The 27,435-nt window shown below is 41.5% G+C and overlaps 1 protein-coding gene across 3 annotated transcripts in view; it reads right to left on the reverse strand.

Annotated features, from left to right (window-relative positions):
* Positions 1-7,435: 7,435 nt before the first annotated feature.
* The window catches only part of SHISAL1 (shisa like 1), a 74,838-nt gene continuing 54,838 nt past the window's right edge, over positions 7,436-27,435 (reverse strand). For all 3 annotated transcript variants that reach the window (XM_071422638.1, XM_071422637.1, XM_071422639.1), the window contains one exon: positions 7,436-11,090. Coding sequence is in view for 1 of the 3 variants with exons in the window: in XM_071422639.1 (XP_071278740.1) it covers position 11,090 (1 nt within the window). In the remaining 2 variants the exon portion in view is untranslated. The remainder of the gene's footprint in view (positions 11,091-27,435) is intronic.

Raw genomic sequence — 27,435 nt, forward strand, 5'->3', positions numbered from 1 at the left:
AGACAGCCTCGTTGCAGAAGAGGCTGCTACAGCAATTCCAGCTGTGTAGAAAAGGCAGTTTTCACATGCCAGCTGAGGATTCCATGTTCCAGCTGCTGTGGTGCAAGCAAGGAGCAGTGTCCACCGTGACTGATGGATGCAGCACAGGAATGTCGCAGCTGGGCTTGGGGGATTTTGCCTGTGGAAAGGAAGCTGACACTCAAAAAGGACACATCAAATACAGAGATGACTTAATGACTCCTCTCAAAACTTCCTGATGTGGTGCAGGGGGGAGATTTGTATCCATAGTGTGTGGAAGAGAGGTCTGGACAAACATATTTAAATTACTGCAATATTTTTGTTTGTTTTTAAACCAGTGTCTGACTGCAAATCCATACGGACTCTGTCATCTTCATCAGAGCACTTGAAAACTTCATAAAGGTTTCCAGGTTGTTTCCTTGCAATGTCAGACTTGGACGTATACATCTTTTTAGTGACCAGTTAGTTTCCTTCCCAGGGGCTAGAATGGGGCTGTGGTTTGGATCTGTGCTGCACACAGGGCTGATAACACAGAGGTGTTGTTGTTATTGCTGAGCAGGGATTGCACAGGGCCAAGGCCTTTCCTGCCCCTCCAAGGCCACACTGGGGAGGAGCTGGGGTGCCTGGGAGTTTGGGAGGAGACACAGCCAGGACGGGTGACCCTGACTGACCCAAGGGATGCTCCAGACCCCGTGACATCATGCTCAGTATGTAAAGGGGGAAGAAGGAGGAAGGGCAGGGATATTTGGGGTGATGGTGTTTGTCTTCCCAAGTCACTATTCCACGGGGCAGGGCCCTGCTTTCCTGTAGGTGCTGAACACCTGCCTGCCCATGGGAAGCAGGAAATTAACCCCTTGTTTTGCTTTGGGTTTGTGTGTGGCTTTTACTTTCCCTATTAAACTGCCTTTATTTCCACCCACGAGTATCCTGGCTTTTATCCTTCCTATTCTCTCCCTGATCCCACTGGTGGGAGTGACTCTGTGGTGTTTGGTTGCTGTCTGGGGCTAGACCATAACAAGACCTGAGATGGTGAGAGCTGAACTGTGCAGCCCAAGGGCTCAGAGAAAGCTTCTGGCAGCCAAAAACCCACATGACCTCCAGTTGTGGTCTGGCGTTGAGATCATAACGTGTCTGGCACATTCTCGATGAGAGATTGATTCCTCAGAATATATTACCAGGCAGATTTGGAGAGAGGATATTTTAGATAAAAGAAGAATTCCAAGATGAACATCCAGGAGTCTTCTGCAGCTTGTTTTCCAGCCGTTTATTGAAACACAAAGGATAATGAAAAGAAATTAAACTTTTACTGCCTGTATGACATTGTATTTCCTGTTGAGCTAAATGTTTTGGGGAGAAATATTACAATTGAATTTTAGCACATTCTTTAGCATGTTTTGGTAGGGACTAACTGCTGCTGCTAACTGAGGCTGCATGTGCCTGAGCTCCCACTGCTTTCTGCTGGAGCTGCAGCCACAGAGACCAGCAGGGGAGGAAATCTTCCTCTGCTTGACAGACAGTTTATAAAAACTGGATAAGTCTCCACTGGTTTAGAAGTCTTCCCCATTGTTCCTCTATCACCATTATAAGAAATCACTTGAGCTCCTTGGGGAGGGGCATCTCAAGACATTCCTGTAATAACATAAGTTCACAGCAAAATTTTGGCTTTGGTTTCACCATAGGCATTTATTTCCTTTGTGTTTTTCAGTTTATGGGAAACAGGGAAGAAAAATTTAGACCATCCATTTTATTCTTTCCTGGGGTTTATTAATCGCCAGACAGCAAGCAATACTTCCTGTAGAGTGTGGTTGTTATTGCTTTGTTCTTGCTTCTAATATAAATATTTTTGAGATGTCCTTCTAACTGAATATGTTTGCGTTAAATCAGCAGTTCTCTTCTGTTTATTAAAACCAAACTTTTCCTTATTGAGTATTGTTGCAGAATTAATTACCAGCCTGTTGCTGAGCTCCTTTCTTTTCCAACAAGAGAGGATTAAAGCAGCAGATGCTGGGAATACATCAGCCGCAGCAGTTTTCATAAAGCTTTCCTCAAGGACTTGAACTTGCTGTTCTGTTATGTACGTGTCTTGACATGGAGATCAAATAAGACATTAGAAGAAACTCCTCGTATTTACACCCAAGAAGTCCCTACTAGGAGGACCTGAAGGGAAGACTGCAATATTCTGCAGGCAGGGCAATTTTCTTGGTGTCCTCTCTTTGATACAGTCTGTGGTGAGAAATAGCCCCAACTTTTTGCTTCATACCCTGTTCTCTGAATGCCCTACAAGCTCCAGGTGTGATGGTGAACTGCTAAGACAAGCTGCCACCAAATGTATCCCACTCAACCTCTCTGATCTGTACCTTGGAGCTACAAAGCACATGGAAACCCATGAGTAGTTCAGCTAAAACCAATGGCTTTGGGTATGCCAAGGTAGGTTTTCTTAATAAGAAACTTTTGGCTGAAATGGGAAGAAAAAAGCACTAAAAAAATCCTGCAGTTGCTTTGGCAAAAGCTTCGTCTTTTTGCAGAGGTCCTCTGCCACCCAGTTTTATATTTTCCTGTTGGTTCTGAAGTTTTCTGTGTGTCTTCCAAGTAGCCATTTTGTAGTGCTCGTTTTCCTGTAGCACCACTGGAGGAATTAATGATGTAATTGGACAGGCTTGAAGGGGATGGCCAAGCCAGTGGCTCGAGATGGGACACGGCACAGAGGAGGAGAGAGTCTCTCAGCCAAGCAGGCTGAAACTTTCTGGGTCAGACCATTCTTCATGCTTGCAGACACATCCTTGGTATGTGCTCACATGCCCTGGGCAAGTGGCGGCTCCCTTTGATTGGGGGTGATCTCTGCGTGTTTGACTTAGTCTGGGAAAGGAGCCTGGCTGAGGTATGAGCCCTCTGCTTGGGTATGTGCAAACAGGGGGGCAGGGGTTCCCTCTGGCTCAGGGGCTCACAGTAACCAGGCACACAGCTTGGCCTTCTTCGGACCCTGCTGGTTTTACCCTACTCTGCTCCAAATTTATTTGCTGCTTGCCAGCTCCCCGAGGTTTGTCTCCTCAATTCACCTCAGCAGCAAAGCCAAAGCCCAACCCCGTGGTGCAAACTGGGTAGCACTAGGGCAGCAGTGTGGGTGTGAATCACAGATGAAAAGCTCACACTTAAAAGTGTTTTTAAAAACTGCTTCCTTCCCTTAGGGCATGCAGATGTTCCTGGCTCCCTGAAAAACAGAAGGAAGTGCCTCATTGCCTGGTGATGGAGTGAGGCAGAGAGTGATGGGGCTGGAAAACCACTCCTGCGACATGGGGAGACCTGGCAAAGGGAAGGGCAGTGTTTCAGGGATTGTGCCCGCTAGGAGAGGATAGCACAAGGGACCCTGGGTCAAACCTTGGGAAGTGGCCATGTAACAATCTGCCCATAGCATCAGGTTGCAAGTTTTACACAGCTCTGACAGAGTCTCTTTCAGGAACAAGACTTGGTCCAGAGCACGCTGGACCTCCAGTGTGGGCTGGTGTTAGAATTGCATTGGGAGCCTCTAGTTGCTACACAGGTTTGGGCTGCAGCAGGCAGAGAAGGGCTCCAGCAGGCATTTTGCAGCTGGTTAGGAAAGAGCACAGTCCAGCCAAAATATTCTTTCTTTAATAAGTGTTGAGAAGAAGAAGTGAAACAGAAAACTGGATTTGCCCAAACTGTCCATTCCTGCCAGCAAGGAATGTGTGTCTCTGCAAAAGGCTGTTGGAAGCTTTAGTGCCTACAATCCTACAGCTGAGAAGAAAGAAGATTTCTTAATAGCAGTGGTTCTCCCATGGCCTGCTTTCCTGTTGTCTGAACACTGGAGATTGGGAGCAGAAGTTGAAAGTGTGTTCAAGTAGTCCAAGTATTCCTGTTTTATTTCTGTCCTCAATCAGTTCCACTGCTGGGCGCTTTTTCCAAACACTTGTGGTTCCCTTTTTGTCGGTGCAATGCTGAAGGACCTGAGGCAGAGGAGCAGATCTCCAGCCAAAGGCAGCAGTCAGAGATGCCTTGGGTGAGCAGAGACCTCCCTGCACAGACTGGGAGGGACAATGCTTTAGAAGGTGAAGCTGTTGGTCCTTGCAGAGAAGTCTTTGCTTGCTGAGGGCCGTGTGTGGCTGCAGCTCTCCTCACAGACAGCAGCAGGCACAATACTCCCAAGATTTTTCCTGAGGAAGGCAGTGAGAAGCTTAGAGAAGAAGAGAAAACAAGTCTTATCTCTATTCACTGCTCCTGTTGTTTTGCAGATGTGGAATGTCTTATGGAGATTGTTTACCCAACGTGATTTGCTAATTGGACACCTGTGAAGTTTGTTTTGATTCCTTGACCAATTGGGTCAAAGCTGTTTCCTGGCTGTCTCCAGACAGTCATGGGTTTTTCTTTTATATTCTTTACTATAGTATCTTTTTTGTATGTAATTTAGTATAGTAATAGTGTAATATAGTATAGCTTAATAAAGTTCAGCCCCCTGAAGCATGGAGTCAGAGCACATTATTCCCCGGCTGGGGGATCACCTGTTTCTACTATAGGCCGTGAGGCATGGCTGGGTCTCAGGGAGGGTGGGAGCACCTCCAGTAGTGCAAAAGCATTGCCTGTCATGCTTAGAGTGCTCCTTGCTTATGGGCAGTGTGGGGAGAAAATGTGAAAGGAGAAATGATGAGTGCAGAGCACTAACAGAAGTCACATCCTGTGCCACTGAGCTACAGCCTAGAAACTCCATAAAAATACAACTGGGGCTTAAGCAGTGCCTTTTATTTATGTGGCATTTCTGTGGGTATTATAAAAAAACCCCAAATTTGTGAGACACACGGTATTGCATGATTTCTTTCCTTAGGGTTTAGGGCTTTTAAGGTTTTTTATTAGCTGGAGATGACTTTAACAAAAATCCATGCAGCTAGCAAAGAAAAGAGGGAGAGGTTGTGAAATGACTTGAGCTCAAAATAATAGCAGATCCAGCACAAGGATGCTGTGTCTCCTTTCTAGATAAATTCCCAACTGGCTTTTTCTGGTGGCTGCTGAGAGCACAATCACTCAGGGAAATAGGAGGTGGACTGTGTGGTTAAAATGATAATGGACAGCAAACCCCAGCTATCACAAGCTCACTTCCTACTGTGCTTCCACCCACCCCAGCAGCATTTTGCAATATAAATTCTTCCAACAAAAGCCAGGAATGCTTGATGAAGGTGGCTTTGCAGAAACAGTTTGATACTGCATAGTAATAGTAGTAATGATGCAATATTCTTAATTCTCAGGACAGCAAATACTGGAGAGCAGAGGAGGTAGGCCTTATCCTGGGGAGCAAAAGCTTTGAGGTAAAATGGAACACAGCTTTTCAGATGTTTCAAAGGTTTCAACTGTTTTCAGTAGTTTCAACTGTTTACATACCTGAAAAAACAGCATTTTTAAGCAGTAACTATGAGGCAGTCAAAACAAACAAACCCCATGTAATTCCCAAAAATGCCTTAAATTAAATCTCTGTAGCTGGCTAAGGGGAGAGTATTCTCAAATGTTCCCTAGATCAAGCTTTTTTTAGTTTGTGTGTTGTCAACACCAAGGATTTAAACCTGATTTTCACTGCTAATTCTCATTACAGCAAAGCAGCAGCAGTAGCTACTCATACCTAATGTAGTGGTGTGTTCCACCCCCCACCCCCCAAGTAGTGTTTTTTCATTTTCCAAATTAAACTAATTGTTTGGAATAGCTTGGGTGAGTGACAGAGTTTTGTTTTCTTGGAAATAAAAATCAAATCTTAGCTGTCTTTTCTCTCCTTGTCCTTCTGTATGTGCGAACAACCAGCAAATCAATGAAGTCTCTGCTTTCTAGTAAGAATAAACAGTTTAAAGGAACTGGCTGTGATGCTCCTGTTTGTTTTGACTTGGTGATAATGGCAGTCTGCAAGTCAAAATCAGCATTTTAACATCTCCCATGGAAATTCCAGAGGTATTTATTTGCTCCTTGGTATATAAAAGCTGTTGCTGGTGAGCATAATGTGCTGAATATAACCCTTACTCAATTACTAGAAGCACATAATAAAAATTGTTGAAACTTGGTGAGGGAGCTATAACACACCCAATCCATTGATTTATGTCCTTTGTCTCATATTTAACTGTTTTCACAATTGCAGGTGCAGTTTGAGAAGGGGACTGGGTTGCAATTACATGTAATTTTACACATATATGTATTTTTAAAGCTGTTTTTTGTCCTGTTTCTTTCTACAATACCTTCCATAAATTTTAGCACAGTGGAGTGCAATTGTAGTCTCTTACAGTTGTAAAACCCCTAAGAATTACTGAAGTGTTGCTTTAATGAAAATGATCCTTTTCTACTTTAGAGCTCATATGCTTTGTTATAGAAGCTCCAGAAATGTACTTTGGCACATGAAGTAAATGACATTACAAAGGATTTCTCATCCTTCCTTTAAAATTTGGCTATAAAATCTATTTTTGACGGTTTAGGTATATTTCCACAGCACAGTCTCTAGTCTGAGGCTAGTGATCTGATACTGAAAGGATAATTTCTAATGGGAAAAGGTACTGCTGTGTATAAATGCCAGGACTTCAGTCAGATACCAAGGATTTGGGATGGGCCAAGGAGGACAGCAAGTGCTGGACAGGAAAACAGCTGAGGAGAACTCAAGCTTGGGGGCAGCAGGACATAGGAAGAATTCTTTCTGTAAAAGGAAGCAATCTGTTCCAAGAGTTGATGTTGTCAAAAATACTCCCTTTTACTAATGGGAGAGTTGAAATTTCAGCCCAAAGCTCTCAGTATTTTGGGAACATTGGCAATGATGCCTCCTAAACAACAGGTGACAAAGAGACTTGAGAGAGTGTTTAAAAAATCTAAAACTTCCTGGGGAAACTGTCCAAATCCTTCAGCCTGGAAGCAAAGAACAAATTAAATTTCTTTTCCCTGAGAGTTGTTGGTCCTGCCTTTTTGTACAAAGTAAACTAAACTGTGTTTGCCTCAGCAGAAGAGATGAGCCATGTGGGACAGAGTACTTTATGTGTCAAAGTCAAAATGTTTCTTTCTTTCTACTTGGTTGCAGTTTGGCCTTCTCAGCTTGCCTCAAGTAGCGGAAAGACTATTTCTTAGCAATCTCTCTTCAGTGTCCCACACTTCCCTCTTAAATACCTGGTATCAGCAACTGCTGGAAATGTGAAGCAGACTAAATGGAATACGTATTGATTAATGCAATGGCCTTAATGTTTTTTTTTGTGGTGTGGTTTGGCTTCTTGGGGCCCCTTCCCCCCATCTCTAAGTCCATTCTTTGGGTTAAATACACTCTCTTCATTTTACCCTTGTACAGACTATGGGGTTCTGGTATCTGGGGATTTCCTGCAGAGGGAAAGGAAGCCACAAATTTTGAAGATATTGAAAAACTCAGAAGCTCAAATCTCTACAGCTATTCCAGACAGCCTTTGAAACACTAAAGCAAGTTTTATTACAGAGATTAGTTTACGTTACACTCATTTATTAAAACCTAAGGACATCTTTATAAAAACTACTGTATATAAAGACGAGAGCAGTGCAATAGCAGTGTAAAACACATTTTTGGTTTGCTTGGCAATCACTTTAGAAAGACAACATGATTCATAATATGAAGTTAGAGAATGCTGCAAAAAAATAGGACAGGATCAGACCAGAAACTAGATTAGCAAATCACTGGACCCTGGCACGTGTTGATTTCAAACACCAAGTGATATGGAAACAGTGTTATCATCAATGTATCAATAAAGAGAAATCACTGCAACCCTACAATTTCTAGTTAGCTTAATTAGCCTAAAATAGTCTGCTGACTATCAAAATAGACTATTGTACTGTATATATAATATTTTCTTAGTAATTTACTACTTTTGTAAAAGGAGGACTAGAAGAAATGCCTGTCTTACAGAAGAGAACTTTTGAAGCTGAGAAAAGGTGTTTCTTCCCAGCAGTGGTTGAGGTTTTGTTTTTGTTGCTTTACTTTTTATACACAGTCACAGGTGGTGGAATAGAACAGACTTTAAAAAATCATTTTGATGTGTTAACTTTGCTGCTTCTTCAAGTGGGCAGTCCTCATACAGAAATTACAGCTGTAGTAAAACTACAAAAAATAGGTGTCTAAAATAGCTGCTACAATATGCTGAATTATACATTAAAAGGCCAGATTATTTTCAGTCTGTTTTTTGTAAAATCCATAACCAGGCATGAAAGATGGTTAAATTACAACACCAAGTCCTGTACAAGCTTTATAACTTAACTTTTTATGTCCTACATTATACACAGCAATTACTAAGAAGTTGGACACAGTTCTCAGTGAAACAGAAGAGAGGAAATTATTTGGGCAGGGGAAGGGGCTTCTGGAGCAGGAAGCTCCCTAACAGCCACTGAGATAGACAGCTGCCATTGTCACATGCGAGGTATAATGTATGCACTTTTTTAAGTGTTCATTTCAGAACCCTTATTTTTCCAAACATATCCGAATGGGCATAGAGAAAAATACAATAATTTTAGTATGGATAATTTCTTTTAGAGAAGGGTTGCATTTGAACCAATATCTCTGCAGAAATAACTGAAAAATTCATTGCAGTTTATCTGGTCCACCATAGTTTTGATCAAGTAAATGCAGAGGGATATCAGAGCACAGCTACAGAGGTGGATGAGGTGTTCAGGTGGCTGTTTGTGTAGCCAGTGCTCTTTTCCAGTGTCCCAACAGCAAGGAAGAAGGGCTGATAGAAATGATGGTAGGGAAATATGTAGTGCACTATTTCCCTTTAATTTAAGGCCCAATTAGCATTAGTCTTATTCAGGATCTTTTATTCTGCTGAAGTAGAGAGACTATCAGATGATTATAGCAACAGAATTGATGAAGAATTGTTCACCAGCTACAATATGGATTTATCCATAAATTAATTGGTAGGCAAAATCAGAATTTCAGCCAGAGAGTATCTACCTTATATTTACTGGCTCCGTATAGAGAATAAAAGAAAACAAACTAACAAAAAGCACATCCATTACAAGGTATACGTGTACTAGAAGTAAAGCATAAAACTGCTCATTAATAACGCACAATTCCCAAAGGGAAAAAAACCCTTACAAAATACAGTAAGTCACACAAACCAGTATCTAATACAAATTCCTCTATGAACATAAGCTTTTTCCAAAGCTCTCTGTGGCAGTCATCACCTCACAATGAAAGTAGGTGCTGGGAGAAGTAAAAGGACCAAGCAGTTACTGCAGAGTGCCAGACTGGTTACTGTGGATACTTTCTCGGGTGTCTGCAGGGATTATGGATCTTGGAACCAATAGGGAAGTGTGGAGGAGCATGATGTTGGCATGGATGGCATCACCTCCAGCCACTCAGTTTGCTTTTCTTTTCTTGGAGAGTTCCTAAGGTGTAACACAGGTGTAACACCCCAGGTGCACTGTGGCAGCTCCCTTAGGTCTCTCCAAGCTGGGGGGATGTGCAGGAGCTTCTGTGATGAGTGAGAGTGGGCCAGGCTTCAAGCTTTCCTTGGACAGGATGGAGTTTCATGCCTGCAGGGTAGCACTCCCACATGTGAATTTGTTCTTTTAGGCAATGCCTGCCCCTACTCAGTGATACCTGGCATGTTTAGTTGCTGGTTTACAGAGAAAAGGGGCATGTCCATGTTGGCATCCTAGTCAGATTGGGCTTTATTTGAAGACTGGGCTTCCACTCCTGTGGTGTCCAGCCTTGTTGGGTCCTCCAACACTATTTATTCCTTCATGGTTTTAGTCACATACCATCCTGAACTCCAGTAGCCATGAACTAACTCAAATCACTGAGAAGAGTGTCCCCATTGAGTTCAATAGAAAACTAAGATTAATTCAGCCAAAGGGGTACAAAAGGAGCACTTGATTATTCATTAACAAGTTGTTCCTCATGTTGTGGTTAAATGGTAAAATGTAAGGTTATTTTAAGGTTACTGAGATTTGCAGGACAAAATATTAGACATGAAGGATTAAACTGGCATTATCATGGCTTTGTGTTATGATTTCCAGATGAACTCCTCTGTTTGCTTGTCACTACCAGGTTCTCCATGCAAATATCTTAAATAACTGAATTTCACAGGATTTGCTCATGTAATTGGTACTGTATGATTTTAAAATAACCCTGCCCTGTAGAAAGTTAAGTCAACCTACTGCAACCCAGTGATCAAGTGCTCCACATACCTCTGTGGCAAAGTCATTGCCTTTCTGGCTTACAAATGGATTCTGAGACTTGTGTGGGGTAAACTCTGCAGTCAGGCAGTGGCTGAGGGAATTTGACTATTGCCTTAGAAAGGAGGGGGACAATGGTATTATTGCTTTTGAAATATACAATTTGTTGAGTTTTTTCTGTTTTGCTTTCAGCTTCAAGGAGTATGGGGGTGGAATGGTGTTACATCCTAATAAAGGATGCCCTCTTCAAGAACCTAAATTTAAGATGGGCTCGGATAGTCTTAGCAGAGTCATTGCCAGTGATCTAAAAATGTTCATTATGGTTGAAGTTAGCCTGCAGTCTGACTCAATGAAAGGGCTCTGCTTACCTTTGCAATGCATAGGACAATATGGTTAACAGTGATGTGGATTACCAGCATCTACCCTATTGTGACAAAATGTTCACCAGAGAACTTTGGAAAAACTCACATTCAGGATTCTGACACTTAGGCTGAGATTAGGCTCAAATGGCAATTGATGGATGGGGAGGCAAAGAAAAGTTATCTACCAAAGGTTTTTCTTGTGGTCATTTTCCACCTTTGTGTGGATTTGCCAGAGCAACGTAATTTTCTTCCTACTGAGCATTTTCACAAATATGATGCTTCCTTTCAGAGATAACAGTGTCAGTCTAGAATTAAAATATTGCTTACAGACTACTTTCTCCTTGAGACTCTTTCTATATAATTTGTCTGTAGAAGTTGTTTGAATGGTGTCTGTCTTCAGGTGACTTGCTCAATCTTCCTCTTGTAGTCTTTCTCTCTCCTACTTATCCATAATTTTTTCAGCTCTTGAAATTTAGGTGATTTTCTTGAAAGCTGCTCCTTGAAGTCTAGTCTTACCTCTCCCATCTTGAGGCACATCAATATAATTTTCTGGAAGACATAAAGCACAAATAGTTTCCATCATGTTTCAGGAACACCCAACAAAAAAGTATTTCCTGAAAAGAAAAACTTGTAGTATTCCCAGCTGCAGATTTAATTTCAGGAGGCAAGAAAGAAGAAGGAAAAGCATGAGGAAGAAAGAGGAGATGTTAAGAGGCTTCTACCTTCCTTTGTTAGTTCTGTTTGGTCTGGTATGACCTTGTGTGTGCTATTGATGGCTGCATTCTCCTTCTCTTGTTTGATTCTGCATAGCCAGAGTGGGAGGCTAAGCTTGTTTCTCCCTGTTCATATTAAACTGGTCCTGGCTGCTTACTCTGATCCCTATTCCTTTCCTATGATGAGAAAATGTACTTCTATTTCCCCACATATACGTGGGTAAATAATATATTTATGTGCTTTCCTTACAGAAGTGTTGTAAGTATTACTAAGCTTTTTGCTTGCAGCACTTTCTGGACATTACAGCTGCTTTAAATCTGCTACTTTAAATCTTGTGCAGAGTGTGCAACTGGCTGTGGGGTCCATCCACAGACAACTATGGCAGGGTGCAGGGGGCTGGGCTGAAAGTCCAGCTAGGGTGTGTTTTGAGGCAGACTAAGATCACTAATCATAGTAACAAATTAAAGAAATACATCTCTTTGCTCAAGCAGGTAACAAGTGCAAGATGCTGGACACTGCAGGGTTGGGTATGCAGCCACCAGAGCCATAGCACAACAGTGTTATCTTAATTCACATTGAGGCATTTTTCACAGTACTGTCATCCAGGGAGTAACTCCAGACAGAAATCTGAGATTTTCGTACAACTCTGAGGGTTTAAGCCTTCGCCCAAAACTCAGTCACATGAGACCTGCCAAGGTTTGACAGCTAATTCCTTTCTAATAATCAAATAGCCTACACAGCATTTTTCATGTTAGAAATACAAAAACAAAAAAAAAAAAGTTTTGTTCTGTCACTTATCCTTTTTTGATATAGGTAGAAATGCATATTAACATAACATGCAAACCTGCCTCTTGTAAGGTCTGCACACAGATGAAGTTTAAAATTAGTTGTTCATATCTAGGAGAGAGTCTCAGGAGACTTAGCTATAACTAATTAAAAAAACACCTGGGGAGAAAGAAACTTCACACTATGAGTGCATATCATGGCTTGCAGGCACCTCTGTCCTTCCCAGCACCTTCAGTTGTTTCATCTCTTTTGTAGATCACCACATGTGCTTCCCCTCCTGTGAAATGCTTTATTAATCTGCTATCTACATAATTTAAATCACTAGACTGTTTGACAGGATACAGTTTCTTTTATTTATCTATCTTTGTTTTTAAATAAATGTTTAGAGATGAAGGAGATAGAGCAGGCATTTGTGTGTCCCAGGACAGACTGTAATTTTAAACATGTCAGACCTATCAGTCAGTTACTCTTTTCCTCTACCTGAGTGTCCCCAAGTTGCTGCTTGGGGATATCACAGGTAGAGGAAATACACAATTTCAAAAAGAAACAATATCACAGGTCCTTCTTCAGGTTAAGGTAAAATCAAGAGTGTCACCAAAGTGAGAGTTACTGGAGTTCTTGGACCCAAAGACCATAGCAAAGTTCATGAATATTTGTCTGCAGCACAGAAGCAAAAATACCACTCCTGTGAGTAGCTCTGATTTCCTGCCAATTTTTCTCCTCTGTCTAAAGCCATGGGAGAATGAGTGGGAGGATGTGGACAGCAGAGCCAGACCCCACTCAGCTCTGGAAGCCTCTTACAGCAAGTAGGGAGTATTTACCCTGCATTTTCCAAGCTGGATGAGTCTGGGCCAAATCCACAGCTTCTCCATGAAACCAAACCCTGACAGGACAGTTGCTAAGCTAAAAGGTCCTCTTCCCTTACAATAAATGAAGTGGGGTGTGTGATTGATTGATTGATTGATTGACTGGGGGCTGGACCAGTAAGGTTGAGAGGTACTGCTTCACATCATTTTGCAATAGCAGGATCCCATAAAAATACCTGCATTTTCCTAAGAGAGATGAATGCTAATTTCCATGTGCAAGAGTGTTATATTCCAGTCCCCCAACACAGTGTGCTTGGCAACAGAAACCCTGTGTTTGTCACTTTTGGTCACTTCTACAGGGTTTTAATGCACTTAGAGCTGAAGCCTGTGCTCTGGAGGTGGCTCAGGTTGCTCCTTTTCCCTGTCAGAGGTTATTGTCACTGTACAGCACCCCAGACTGCTCAATGAAAAGCACCCAGGCAAGCCACATCAGCAGGGGAGACCTTCAGATCAGATATTGGGAAGAAATTCTTTACCATGAGGGTTGTGAGGCCCTGGCACAGGTTGCCCAGAGAAGCTGTAGCTTCCCCATCCCTGGAAGTGTCCAAGGCCAGGTTGGACAGGGCTTGGAGCAGCCTGGTCTAGTGGAAGGTGTCCCTGCCTGTGCAAGGGGTGGAACTGGATAAGCTCTAATGTCTCTTCCCACCCAAATCATTCTGTGATTCTGTGATTCTCATTGCTTGACAAGGCAGCAGACAACTAAAAGATTGCCTCCTCTTTGACAGCAGTAATTGCTTGGTAGCTCAGTTCTGCTGGAATGAAATGCCATCCGTTAGTAATGAAGGAATGATTCAGAGCCTCTGGAGGCAAGTTTTTCCAGAGATTTCTGCCATTTTTCTAACAAATGAGGTAAACAGTTGCCACATTCACCATTACAAGGCCTCTGGTTAAAAAGTGCCATGGATCACCACAGTCCCTTCAGGCCACAGATATGCCCTGGATCCAAGACTTACATGAGTTGTGGCTCACACTTCACATGAAAGCAAACAGCCTCTGCAACTGTTCAGGTTTTACTCTGGCATAAAATGGCACTACACTGATCTGAGCAGGCCTGCTGTGGTATGCATCTGCTTCCAGCATGCTCACTGTGACTGGGAGAAAAGCTTTTGCTGTCTCTGGCACAGGCAGAGCTGGGATGCCAGGCTAAAAAACAGCTTTCTGAAATAGGAAGCCCTTGGTGGCTACACCTATTGTTACAGGAAATAGGAATGTGCCCTCCTTGCCCAGAAATGGAAGGACAAGGGAGGACAAAGCATGATGCACAAGACTTTGTAAAAGCCTCACCAGATTGAAAGGGAGGACATGAGAAATTAATTGCAGGAAAAGCACTAAATTTCTAAATATATCTCAAACCAGAAAGAAATAGAAATAGAATATAATCTAATCCCTCTGCCTGTGGATCTGCGAAAGAGCAGGGAAATAATTTTCATCATTTGGAATCTGTAGACTCCTATGGCTATATTATACAGAGCATGTAACATTATATCCAAAGTATATAGTGAAAGGTTCCTTGCATTACCAATACTAATTCTTGAAAGTTACAAAATTCCAGAGTGAATGCCGCTCGTTCAATCTCAATTTGGCCATCTTGTTCTCATGAAAGAAAGTGGAAAGTCTGAGACTTGACTTTTTAGGTGGGGCTCCTCATCCTTTTTTTGGGAGAACATCAAAATAGCTGAATGATTCAGGTTTTTCAATGCAGAGGAAACTTCAACAGAAAGAAAAAATTGCTTCAGGTTGGCTCAATACCAAAGAGATTGAATGTTCAGGAGTTTTAGAACTGACAAGGAACAACTCAGCATTAAGCAACAGTCCAGGGTGCTGCCATCTTGCCATAAAGGAGCATTGGATTTGCCTCTATTTTCATCCCCAGGCGGAATTACCTCACTTTTGATGGATCACAAATTCTCCTATGGTCTAGCTGTGAAATGCATCACAGCACCTGCATGAGGTTCAGATGGGAGGAGGACCTTAAGTGGTGGCAAATCAATTTTGTCACAGTCACTGCTAAAAATGACCGCCATCACTGACAGCCTCTGCTAATATTTCTAAATAATAGCTGGCTCAGGGAAGACAGACATCTGGTGCTGAAGAGTTTACACAAAAGTCAGGCACTGGATATGTTCAACTTGGAAAACAGCCTGAAATTTCAACTCAAGCATTGTTCCTCTTGTAGCTGACAATTCTGCAAAAATGGAGAGAAATGTCAAAATATGTTTGAAAGCAAATACCTCAGGATGGTGTTAAGGTTTAAATGGAATAAATGTGCAATGCATGCGTGATTCACCGGAGTTAAACAATGTTGCTTTGCAGGTGGGAAGAAAGCATTTGGATTATTTAAATTTCCCTTCCATTATGCTTAGGGCAGTGTGTTTGCTCACGCTGCAAGGAGCTAACATCAGCACAGTGTCTGTGAGTTCAGACACAAGGTGTGAATGTCACCTGTCAGGCTGTTCTCCCTTCCACCTAGGAAATGCAGCTGGGGACCAGGCATGTGCTTACTTCCACTGCTCTTTCACAGCTGAATCGCTTGTCTGTGTAATGGGAGCTAATTATCACCTAAGGGCATCATGTGTAAAAAGGTGATTGCTGTCAGCTGTCTCAGACTTCCCAGCATTGACTGTTTACAATGGATTTCTAGAAAGACTTATTAGTAAAAAAAAAAACAAACTTGTGAAGCAGTTTTAAAGAAGTTTCCATCTGAATAGTTTGATATGAGTGCATGTAAGTTTGCTTTTTAAATTGTTCACCACTATTATTATCGATGCCTTACTTGAAGGGATGGGACTACTGTCAGGCTAAAAACGATTTATTACTCAGATAAACATCAACCTCAAAGGCTGTGAGATTTTAGAGGCATAAGAAGTCGGCCATAGCTCAAGGTAGTCAAAAGCTTTTTTGTTACAAGGCAATATATAACATTCCAATCCAATAGAAAAGTTTATTTTGTTTTTGTAGCCTATCACCTGAACTTAATTCTGCTGCACTGCAAATACTTTTATCCAATAGGCTATTATTACATGTACACACATATATGTCTATGATAACATCTTAACTCAGCTTACTCTGTACAATTACATTGCTACACTATAAAGCCCTTCACCATCTTACCCAATACCATTTCTTACTTACTTAAGGTATATTCTTACTTACAACTAGAGAAACGGAAGTTTATAATTTTTCTGCTTAATGTCTATGTAATTTTTTTTACATCAATCCAAGCTTCTTCCAAGGCTGTAAATCAAACCCTTCAGTATTGGTGGAAGTTTCTAGCTTTCCATTTCCTAAAACCACATTTCTTAAGAATCTCACCTTTTATGGACCAGTAGACGCTTATGCAACTCCCATAAGGGCTCAGGGGATATAACCTGAACTGCACATAGCATCACATCACTTCTGTGAGCTGCTCCCTGGTTTTGGAGGAACTTTAGACCCTTTGGAAAGCTCTCGTGTTCCCAAGGGAGAGGCTGGCTTGGGCAGAGAGAGTTGCTGGCAGATGTCAGGCAGGTGCCTGCTGTCCTGCAGAGGAAGGCTGGTGGATCAGGGGAGGTACAGGGCTGCTCTCTGTGTCAGAGGGACAGACAAGGACTTGGCAGATTTGAACACCACTGCTGCTTATTTTCCAGATAAATCTGAAAACAATACTAAGACCTTCTAATTACCAATAGCTGTGTACCCCTCCACTGGAGTGCACTCATCCATGAGATTGGGATATCACATCAGTGGAGGGGCTTTCTTTGCCTCTTTAAATTACTTCTAAATTTGATTCCATGACTTTTTGCTGCTAATATTGAGTTCAGAGATGGTTTTCAAAGGAACACTTTACCTATATGATGTGTTTGGGCTTCACACTGGTAGACTTACTGGTTTGCTCTTGAGTCTAGGGCAGTGCTGTGATCTGGAAGCCAGAGAGCTGGGAAACAAATTGCAACCAGTCAGGAACTGGTTTTGGTACAACACTGTGGTCATGCTACCAAAGATCTGGCTGTCTTTTGGGAAGAGAGACTTAGGATCTTCTTGGATCCAAGGCCTGTCCTACAAATGGATGCAGGAGGAGGTTTGGCACTTGCAGTGAGCCTGGAGAGCTGCAGCAGGCAAGGACTGGCCTCATCCAGCTCCTTCCCCTGAACTGCGGGTGCTAAAACAGCAGCTGGCTTAACTTCTGTCATTAATATGACTGCCTGGCCAACAGAGCAAAGCTGGGAGGGAAAACCGGTTTCCTGTAGAGAGAGTCTCTGGAATATCTATAATTGTACAAATTAAATACATATTTTGTCCCATCAGCTGGGTTGGGTGGGAGAGGAATGAAACCACACAGGATACGATTTTCTCTATTTTTTTTACTAATGGCCATATTTTACCATACTCACTTGCAAAGAGCAGTGATTTGAAACCATTTGGGTTGCTAACATAAATAAACATTACCTACTGTAAATAATGGTTTCTGACGTAATCCTATGCTCCTAAAAGTCAAGTATTTTTCAATTAGTAGCAGTGTTTTTCATTTGATAGTTCCTGAATTGGTTGATACTCCTGAACACTGTTCTGGAAAGTAAAAACATCCAGGAGAATTTCTGAGGTTTGTTTTTATTTTAAATGGAAATATGAAGCATTCAAAGTTTGATTTACAAGTTTTGAATGGAGGAACAGATGAAGGTTTGAGCACATAAACTGAAAGATGATCACTGAAAAGCTGTGGTTTTTCCTCCCTGAAGAGCTGCAGTCTGACTTTTCATGATCTGAAATGTTTTCTTCCTCTTCTTAAGGTTATTTCAGAAAAATATTCAAAACACCCCAGGCCTTCCAAAATGTCTTAGAAGAGTAGATGGCCAATTACTAGTAAAACTGAAAATTAGTTTGGTTTACTAATTCTCCAGATATTAATGAAACTCTTGTGTCACTACCAGGCTGCCTGAAACAGATGTGTGGCTTGAGGCTGAAATTCATCTGGTTGATTGTTGATGAATTTTCCTGCTAATATGTGGCAGTCCTTAAGCAGCTGATATGCCTGAACCAAAATTTCTTTGTATGATTCAAAAAAACCCACAACCCTGGTTTTGCTATGTAAACAATTTGAACTGCTTTCAAGTTTTTTCAAGACCCCAAGGCATCACAATGCCAAGCTGAATGTGGGTATCATGTGAAGAACTCTAGACTTATTATTCCACTTGAGACTGTTCACATTTTCACATCTTTTTCATGTAACTGGAGTGACCAAATAGCTTTAATTGCACTCCTATCATAGAGTAAGATATTTAAAAACAGAGGAACTATTGCTAGAGGCAAGAGAGTATTTTTGTCTGCTTCTTTAAGGTCCAAGTGTGTTGCTTTGGAAAGGAGACTTATTGCTGTGTGTAGTGTAATTTAATGGCATAGATACTCTAAGTGGGCTTACTCCCACCTAAATACAGACATCAGAATGCTAAAATGGTTAATTTCTAGAGAGTTACCTCAGGGTCCTTTATTGTCAACAGAAAAAAACTCTGAAGAGCTACTCTCCACCTGCAGAGCTACTCTATTCTTCCTCAGACGGGCTCCAAATGAAACTGATAGTGCAGGAACCTCAAAGTCCCAAGCCTAACTTAGGAAATGAGAAGCCCCACTGGCCCCAAAAATGGAATTACAAAAATGTGCAGCAGTAGTACAGATTTCTCTTAACATTATCTTCACTCTCACACTGCCACATGCAAATATACCAGTTTCTACGTAAATATATGAAACTCTGTTTTACAATCCAGTACCACTAAGTGGAAGGGTTTCTGTAGTCTCCATGTTCTGGTTAGAAAACTTCCCTCAAGTTTATTCATGACCAGATTTGATGAGCACATATAACAGACCCCTAACATCCTAAAAGATTCTGATGGAAAACCCAAGGCCTGTAGGTATTTCCTCAAACACAGCTACCTCTGGAAAAGGAAGCAGATTCTTATCCTACATCTGCATATGCAGTCCTAGATTTTTTCCCCCTATCTCACAAACTCAGTTCCAGGAAAGGTGAATCCCTGAGGCTCATGACATGCCAAGAGGTGCTGCATGTTCCTGTGGGTGGGGTAATAGATGAGCACTCTCTGGAGCAGGGCTTGATCCTCAATTTGTTCTTGGTAGTGCTGTAAAAGCTCTTAAAAAAGCTGTGAACTTGAACTATTTCTGCATCAATGGTAAGGACTGAGCTATCTCTGATTCCAGCTCTTCCCAATTTCCCAAAAGCTGATGTCACCAGCTTTCAAAATCTGTTCCTAGACAGTGGCTCTGACATCCCTCAGACACTCAAATATTCTCCGTGTGTGCTGAGCTCTTATACAGCAGTGCCAAACCATTCATCTTAGATGCAGGAGAGCACAGTGGAAATACAGGAGGCTTTACAAGAGTGTGCCCTTCTGTGTTAAAATTCAGGTACATGATAGGTGAAAAAAGCCTCTTTTCGTGCTGACTGACAATCTGAATTTAATGGATCCTCCAGAAAGTGAGGTTTAAAAAAAAAAAAAAAACAGAAAAACTTGGCATATGATTTATAATGTAGCTCATTAGGACACTGCCTTTCCCCACTTACATAGTCTCCTAATGCACTGAAAATATTGACAGGGATTTTTAAAAACCTACAAGCACCAAAACTTTGGTTCAACAGTATTGCTTGATTCAGAAAGAAGAGCACTAATAGAGCAATCTGGTAATTTTTAATTTTTAATATCTGTTTATTTATAAACGAAGGACAATTTAAAAGGCTGTCTGTGCAAGCTATACTCAGTATAGCTCACAGTATCTTTACCTATGGGGATGGTCAATTCTAAGTGTTGTAACAGGTTTTTGCAAGTTACAGGTGAGGGTAAATGCAGCTCAGTTATACAGGACAATGTGGTTTGTACCTTGGCATTAATTGAACAGAAACTTTAGTGACTAGAGGAAAAATGTGGCCAGATGTAAGGAAGGCATGTGTTTATTTATGTATCTATTTATCTGGCCTGCAATTCCTCTATATAATCATTGACATTTTTTATATAGGTACAGCTTTGTTTCTGTGTAAAATGAAAGAATAATCTACTGAGCTAAACAACAGCTCAGGCCAGCCTACATCAGGTGAATATCCTGCTCTTTTTGCCCTAATGTCTTGGCATCAGCAAAATTCAATCTCTTAAAATTGCTGCCTAGCATGTCTTGATGTCCAACAGAGGCTAAAACCCAACCACTTGCATGGAAATTGAACTGCTGAAACATGCTGCAAGGAAAAAGGCGTCAGCCAAACATTAGACTGGAATGTTCTGGTACCATTTGCAGAGCTTTGAGGAGCTGACTTCTTCGAAGCCCACAGAAGTCAAGAAAACTGAAAGCCACTGAGATTTCAGGGGACTTATGTTAGAAGCAGGACAAGAGTTTGTCTCAGATTGAAAGAATGTGGCAGTGTTGGTTTACAAAGCAGATCAAATTGAGTATATTACTTGAACTGGATCCCAGCTGGATCACTAAGAAATACTCCAGGCTCTCATTCCCCTGCTAGGAGGGTGAGTGCTGCATAGAAAGCGGGCAGAACAGTGGAGGAGGAGGAAGGTGCCCAATTCCTGTGCTGGCCTCCAACAACCAGGGAGCCCCTCTGGGCGCTGGAACTGCTCCTCAGCCTCTGCACTTCATTTGGCTCAGGAAGCTACCTCCCCTTTCTTATTTCCATTTCCCTCTCCTGAGCATGAGCAATCTGCTGAGACAAGATGCATGTGCTGCTTCCCTCTGCCTTGAATTGCTCCAGCTGCACAACCATCTATTTAGGAGGGAGGAATCTATTTCAGCACTCAAGTTTTGAGCACCAAACCTGTGATTTAGCCCAGAGCTGTGTATTTAGTCCAAGTTTAATTAGCTTTTTTAGTTACCTCTGTACAATATAGGAGATTCTGTCATTTCTGGAAATAAAATACATATTAATGACATGTGAGAAATTTTTTTTAAATAGTCATTACTTTTACCAAGAGCTTTATTTTCTGCTCTCACTTTTCAGTATGAAGAGGGCTAGCCTTCGGAGTCAGAGCTCAAGAGAAAACATGGAGTAATTACTGTGTTGAGAGCTTTCATTGTAGGATGAAAACAGTCATGTTTCCTGCAACTGTTCTTTCTATGTATGTTTTTCTTTTCTTTTCACAACTGAATTTGTGTGGCTTTTCTAGCAGCAGGAAAACTTAAACTATTTATTTTAAAATAAGTTTCTGAAGATACTTCTATAAACAACACAGAAGTGCTTTTTAACCTTAACAAAAGTACCAACAGCTAAAATCAATAGGAGTAATAGAGCCTTTGAAATTTAATATGGTTCCTGTTTGGCTTCCTGTTGTAGATCCAGTCAATGTTTACTTGCACATAATCATCCAAGCAATAAATAACTTTTAAGTTCATTTCTTTGCAGCTGGGAGCAGAAGGGCAACACCCACAACACCATCATTTGTTACAGCACCACACACTGGAAGCAATGTTAGAAAGGCAATTTTATGCAGAAATGCTTCTTCCCTCTTTCCTCTCCACCTTTCCCATGTAAAAAAGTGATAGGAGAAATTGAGGTGTGCTGTGATGTGGAAAGAGAAGAGGCCAGGACCCTGGGCAATTTTAGCAGAGTACAAAAGGCAAGAAAACAATTTTTCTTCTGTGGTTATCTGAGCTGTATGGCTGGTTTTACACAGAAACATGTTTTGACGCCAGTGCTGGAACTGTGACTGGTTTATTATTTTTAAATTGTCTCACAGCTGCATCTAGATATGGGTGTGCTGGGGCATCGAATGTCCTTTGCCTGCAACAGGAACTTTGGGTATGGCTCAGTGGCAGTGTATGATCCCTGCAGAGCAGCCTTTCTTGAGCCACAGAGAAAGAAAAACAGTGCTTGGTTGGTGTAACAGAACTGAGGAATTACACTTGGTATGGCATGGTTTGAATGATAATTTACAACGTGTGGAAATTTTTTGTTGCATACCATTATGACTGCCAGTTGGTGGGTTATTCTTATTTTGTTCTAGGTTACTTTTCATTATTTGCCCCCCCTTTTTCTTTTTTTTTTTTTTGCATCTGTGTGCACATTTCATATTGTGGATCTATTATATGCTCATTTTTTTATGACAGAAATTTAAGCTTCTTAGAGGTGTCCAGTGATAACTGCAGCTATCACGTGAGCACCTTAACATTAGAGGAGAAGCAGAAAGGCTGTAAGAATTCAGGATGATTAATTCCACAACAGCTTTTACATGCACACACTGTAACAGAGCCCATTGCTGGATGCTCTCTTGTCCGCTATAATCTCACAACGCTTCCACAGAAAAAGTTGGAAGCCTGTTACATACAAAAATAATTTTCACCTCTTCAGTGCTGCTACCAGCACTGGCTCTCTGAGCCCACAGAACCTGAGAGATGAGGACTGGGCAGGTGGTGCTGGGATGAGGCTTTGCCCAGAGATTCCCATTCTCTGGAGTGATTATGCAATCACTGCACAGTTCCACTGGCATCAGCAGCTATTATGCAGCAGCTGTATAATCAGGCATTTATTGGAAGAGGTAGGGAAGGAAGAAGGCCACATGTTTGTCCCCTGCAGTCCTGAATGGCAGAGGGTGATATAACTGGAGAAAAGCATCTTGTGAGTTTTGATGTGCAGCTGTTGGTTTGTGTTTTCTGACTGCTCAGTGAGCATGATCAGCTTGCCATGCTGGGATAATGTGACGCTTGCACCATGCCAACCCTCTGCAGCTGCAGGCTGGGGCAGAGGGGCTGGAAAGCTGGGAAAGGCCCTGGGGTGCTGGGGACAGCGGCTGGACAGGAGCCAGGTGTGCCCAGGGGTGAAGGAGGCCAATGGCACCTGGGCTGTGCCAGCCATGGTGTGGCAGCAGGGCCAAGACAGTGACTGTCCCCTGGGCTGGCACTGCTGGGGCCACAGCTTGAATCTTGTGTCCGGTTCTGGGCCCTCATAAGACAGACTTTGAGGGGCTGGAGCAGCAGAAGGGGTTGAGGGAGCTGGGGGGTACTCAGCCTGGAGTAAAAGAGGCTTGGGGGGACCTTGTTGCTCTTTATCTGTATCTGGAAAGAGACTGAAACCAGGTCAGGGTCGATTTCTCCTCCCAGATAATAAGCAATAGGGTAAGAGGAAGCAGCCTCAAGTGGCACCAGGGGAGGTTTAGGTTGGATATTAGGAGAAATTTCTTCACTGAAAGAGCTGCCAAGCACTGGCAGAGGGTACCCAGGGCATCCCTGGAGGGATTTCAAAGCTGTGTGGATGTGGCACTTGGGGACATGGGTTGACAGTGCTAGTGGAATGATTGGACTCCATGACGTTAAGAGTTTGTTCCAGCCTAATGATTCTAAGAAAACTGATGTTGATGTAAATCTTCTGGGACTGCAGCCTCACCTGTTCCCCAGATAAATCACATTTTTGAAGATTTTTGTTCTCTTAGGGTCCTCAGTTTGGCCAGCTGTGCAGACCTAGCTTCCCATTCTTCCCACTGTTGCTTATGTTCCACCAGCTCCCTTGCCAATTTTAAAATCACAAGTAATGGGTGTTCTGCTGCATCTCAAGACATTTCCTTGATCAACTGCCAACTTTAAAAAAAAAGCACATTTGGAGGAGATAAATCCCACTGGCAAATTTCAGCTGGATAAACGACTTCTGTAAACTCATCTTCCAGCATAATGCCAAAAAAATTAATCAAGCCAGGCTTCCAAGCAATTTCATCCATCTTAAGATAGGTGGAATGAATAACCCCCTAGAAATGCCTCTTTCAATGTGTTAGTGAGGATAACTATTAGATACAGGATTTTTAGATAGCTAAATTGACTAAGTTTAATCCTGCTCTTTATCACCAGTAAGGATTTGTATAATTAGATCTTCCAGGTATTGGATATTTTTCTGTCTTTGTACAGTCCTCTATTATCTGAAATCTCTGGGCCATCAAGAATTTACAGACCAAGCTCAAATTGCCTTTTAATGTTCTTTTAGCCTTGAGCTTCTTTAACTCCACAGTCTGACAAACTTTCCAGAAGTCCAGTAAGTTCTGCAGCTCTCCCTGAATGCTTTCTCATCTGTCACAAGGATTTTTCCTGCTGCAGCTCTAGGGAAGGTGGTGTTTCCCTCTAGCAATCTCACACTACTCGTGAGACAACAGTTGCTTACTTCTAATTGGTATCTCCTCTCCATGAACTCCAGAATTCCAAATTTGCTTGTTTAGCCATCATCCCACAATACTCTCAAAAATGCATCCCCAATTTTGTCTTCTTTTTGTTGTTCGTACAAACACTGGAGCTCTTTTTAATTGGGATGCCTATTTTTGTTATCCTGTAAGAGATTTCAGTGAATATTTAAAAAAATAAATTGAGTCAACTGTCATTCCATCATGTAATTTTCTTTAAAATGCCTTAAAATGCAAATCAGGCTGATGTTCTTCTGGCTGCTGTTAACTTCAGCAGCATGAGAGAAGTTTGGGAGGTTTTTGGTGAGAGAAAGGCTGATGTCTGGCTGCCTTCCATTCCAGTCACAGTATCTTCAGAATGTTTTTAGTGAAGCTGTGCTGGGGATGAGCAGGTAACAGGTGCTGGCTTCAGCAGCTCCCTGTGACTCACCACTTTCCAAAGACTGTGAATGCAACTGAAAATTACTTTGCCTCCATCCTCTGTGTGAGTGACCAAAATCTGTAACAGTAATCAACACAGAATATACCTAGTGGCTGTTTAATTAATTTACTGTAATTCCTGATGAAGCTCCCTGCAGTTCCTTCTCCGTGTGACAGCCAGCAGTGATTTCCAGCAGACAGGAGGCAGCCTGTGTGGTGTGTGCTCAGCAGAGCTCAGCTCAGAGATATGATCAGGTCATTAATACACACAATTCCTGTAACTAGGACAACTCCTTTGTGCATAAACTCCTCCCTGGTGTACCAGAGCACCAGTTCTTCAGGAAGGAAAATTGTGGGTGGAGCTTGCTCCCTTCCAGATTTAAGTCCCACAGTCATTTTTCTGCTGTGAGCTGCTGTGCAAACACCTTTCCATCTCTGCCTTTAACATTTACTGTCAATAGCTCTGTTTCCCAATCATTCCACCTCCAAGATTCTCTGGAGCCTAAGTAAAGGCTCCCACTGTACAGAAACACCAGGAAACAGATATTGGAAAGTGAAGTGAGGTAGCTTATCTCCACACATAACCACCTTCTACACACCTTTTTTGCATTCCTGTATATTATGATGGGTGCCAAGTTCCAACCAATTATTCCTCTGCTGCTGCTCTGTGCAGGCTACATAGTGTTGTGCTGATTAAACTCATCTCCAAGTTGTTTGAAGCAATGTGTCTCACTTGTTCTGTTTTGGGATCATGTTGTCACCTGAGGTGGGACTAACATTAGCAGCATTTCTAATTGCTTTCCAGTGACATGTCATATTCCTGCCATTTCATGTCTTAAGCTGGTTTTATCTCCACAGCATTGCAAATTTCCAAGAAACTTTCTATGTGGATTTCAAACACTCCTCAGGGGTATGTTTTTTTCCTGCAGTGAATTGTAGGTGTCTGTGCATATTTATTTATGACAGTGTTGATCATGTAACTTTCCCAAAAGCTTTTAAGTGCCTGAAAATTGTTTGCTGATTGACATCAGTGTTCTCTCATGTCTCAATGAAGAGTATAATGACACAGACTTCAGTGCTTCTTGATCTATTTTGCTTTTGAGACCTAAACAGCCAAGATATGTCTGATACCTTGCTAATAATGAAAATCTGTGTCTAATTTCTGGTTCTTTTCTTTTAAGTTCTTTTTTTGAACTGTTCAGTGAAACATAATTACAAAAACAAGGTCATACAGACAAGTTTTAGCACTTCTCTGATGAAATGACTACTGCGGTTGTTCTCATTATGATCTCATCAGGGGACAGGGACAATAAAAGTAATGATATGGTAGATTCCTGACCTCAGCTCTCACTGAAAATAATTGTCTGACATTGTTACCATTTACAGTCCCGCCTTCAGCATTGTAAGTTTCTGATTATTCCATTAATGTCTGATATCCCATAATATGCCATTGTTTCACACAGAAATTTTAGCTTACTTAAAAGATCTTCTGCTACCCCATAGAACGATTACTTATTATATATAGGAAAATAATAAATAGGTCAGCACAAGATCTTCAGTACTCCTTGAGTTTAGGGAGTTACTTGTTTTTTGACATTCAAAATATACTTTGGGAGTTCCTTTTCCAAGGTGAAAGCAGTGGCATCTTACTTCAGAGACTCTTACCTTGTTTGTTCTTCCTTCTCACTTCTGTTAAAAGGACCAAGTGTATACATAGATAGTTGTTCTGGAGGTATTTTAAGTAGTTTCTGCAGCATAAACTACTGAAGATGGGCAATATCCCATCTATATTTTTTTTTCTGTTTTATTTTTGAAATGTGTTTTTTTTCAGTTCAGAACAATGAATTAGACTAAATCTCCTACTTAGAAATCCTGTTACCCCTTTGCATAAAGGGAGGATTGTCTGTTTAAATCATTAACTCCAGCTTCTCAACATCTCCCCTTTTATTCTTTCTATCCCTCGAAAGATCTTTGGCTGATGCTAAAGTTTCTCTGTTGTATTTCAGAACCCAAGTGAGGATGTTATTTTATTTTTCTGTGCATATTTAAAATGTGTAAAACATTACTCAATTACTGTTGAGCATCTAGCACCTAAGAGGATGCTAGGGGTAGGACTTCTGTAACTATCAAAATATTTAGAGTCTTTTAAAGTTTACTGGTTCCTATTGTGACAGAGGAGATGGAATTGGTTGATACAGTTTGGGATGTCAAACTCCTTCCTGTGTGATGCTACAGTGTTGTGACATTACGCAGTAAAACTGTGGGCTTAAATGGAGTGTTCTGATTTCACATAAATTTTATGCTGCTATCTGCTACTTCAGTAGTGTCATTCCATAACTGTATCATGGGGATGAGGTAATGATCGCATTGCAAAAAATTCTATCCAGAAAAAGATGAGAAATAGATGATGAAATTTAAATATGGAAGATTTTCAGCTCTGGTTTCCAATAATTTTACTAGATGTCATTTCTCAGTATGAAGAGTTCATTCAGCAATAGTACTCAGATAACCTTTTAATCACTCACTTTTGAGTGAGTTACTAATTACTATTTTCTCACACTTCATTATCATATTTAAGTTAAACTGCTTCAAATGTACAGTCCCTTTAAAAGAAAGATTTTCTTGAAGCTGATAAATGCAACAATCCCAACTCAATGAAAAGGCTGAGAAACAGATGTAACAGGGAATATCAATAAGCCCACATGCCACCAATTTGAAGTTAAGGATGTAGAGAAATCAGTATGGGGTCTATAATTTACAGAGCCAGAGGAAAAGGAGAATATGGAATGAAATTAACAATGTGTACTACATATGTATCAACAAAAGATGCAGTTTGTGCATATCTAGGTACACAAAGACTTAGATTGAACTGGACAAAAACCTTGCACATTGGCTTAACTTCACATGCTAACAGTGACTTTCTGAACACAAGGAAGAAAGGAAGCAGGCACTCAGTAACTTGAATTATTT

This window comes from Agelaius tricolor, unplaced genomic scaffold (assembly GCF_023055355.1).
Source record: "Agelaius tricolor isolate 1412-34295 unplaced genomic scaffold, bAgeTri1.0.p SCAF_3, whole genome shotgun sequence".
Lineage (NCBI taxonomy): Eukaryota > Metazoa > Chordata > Aves > Passeriformes > Icteridae > Agelaius > Agelaius tricolor.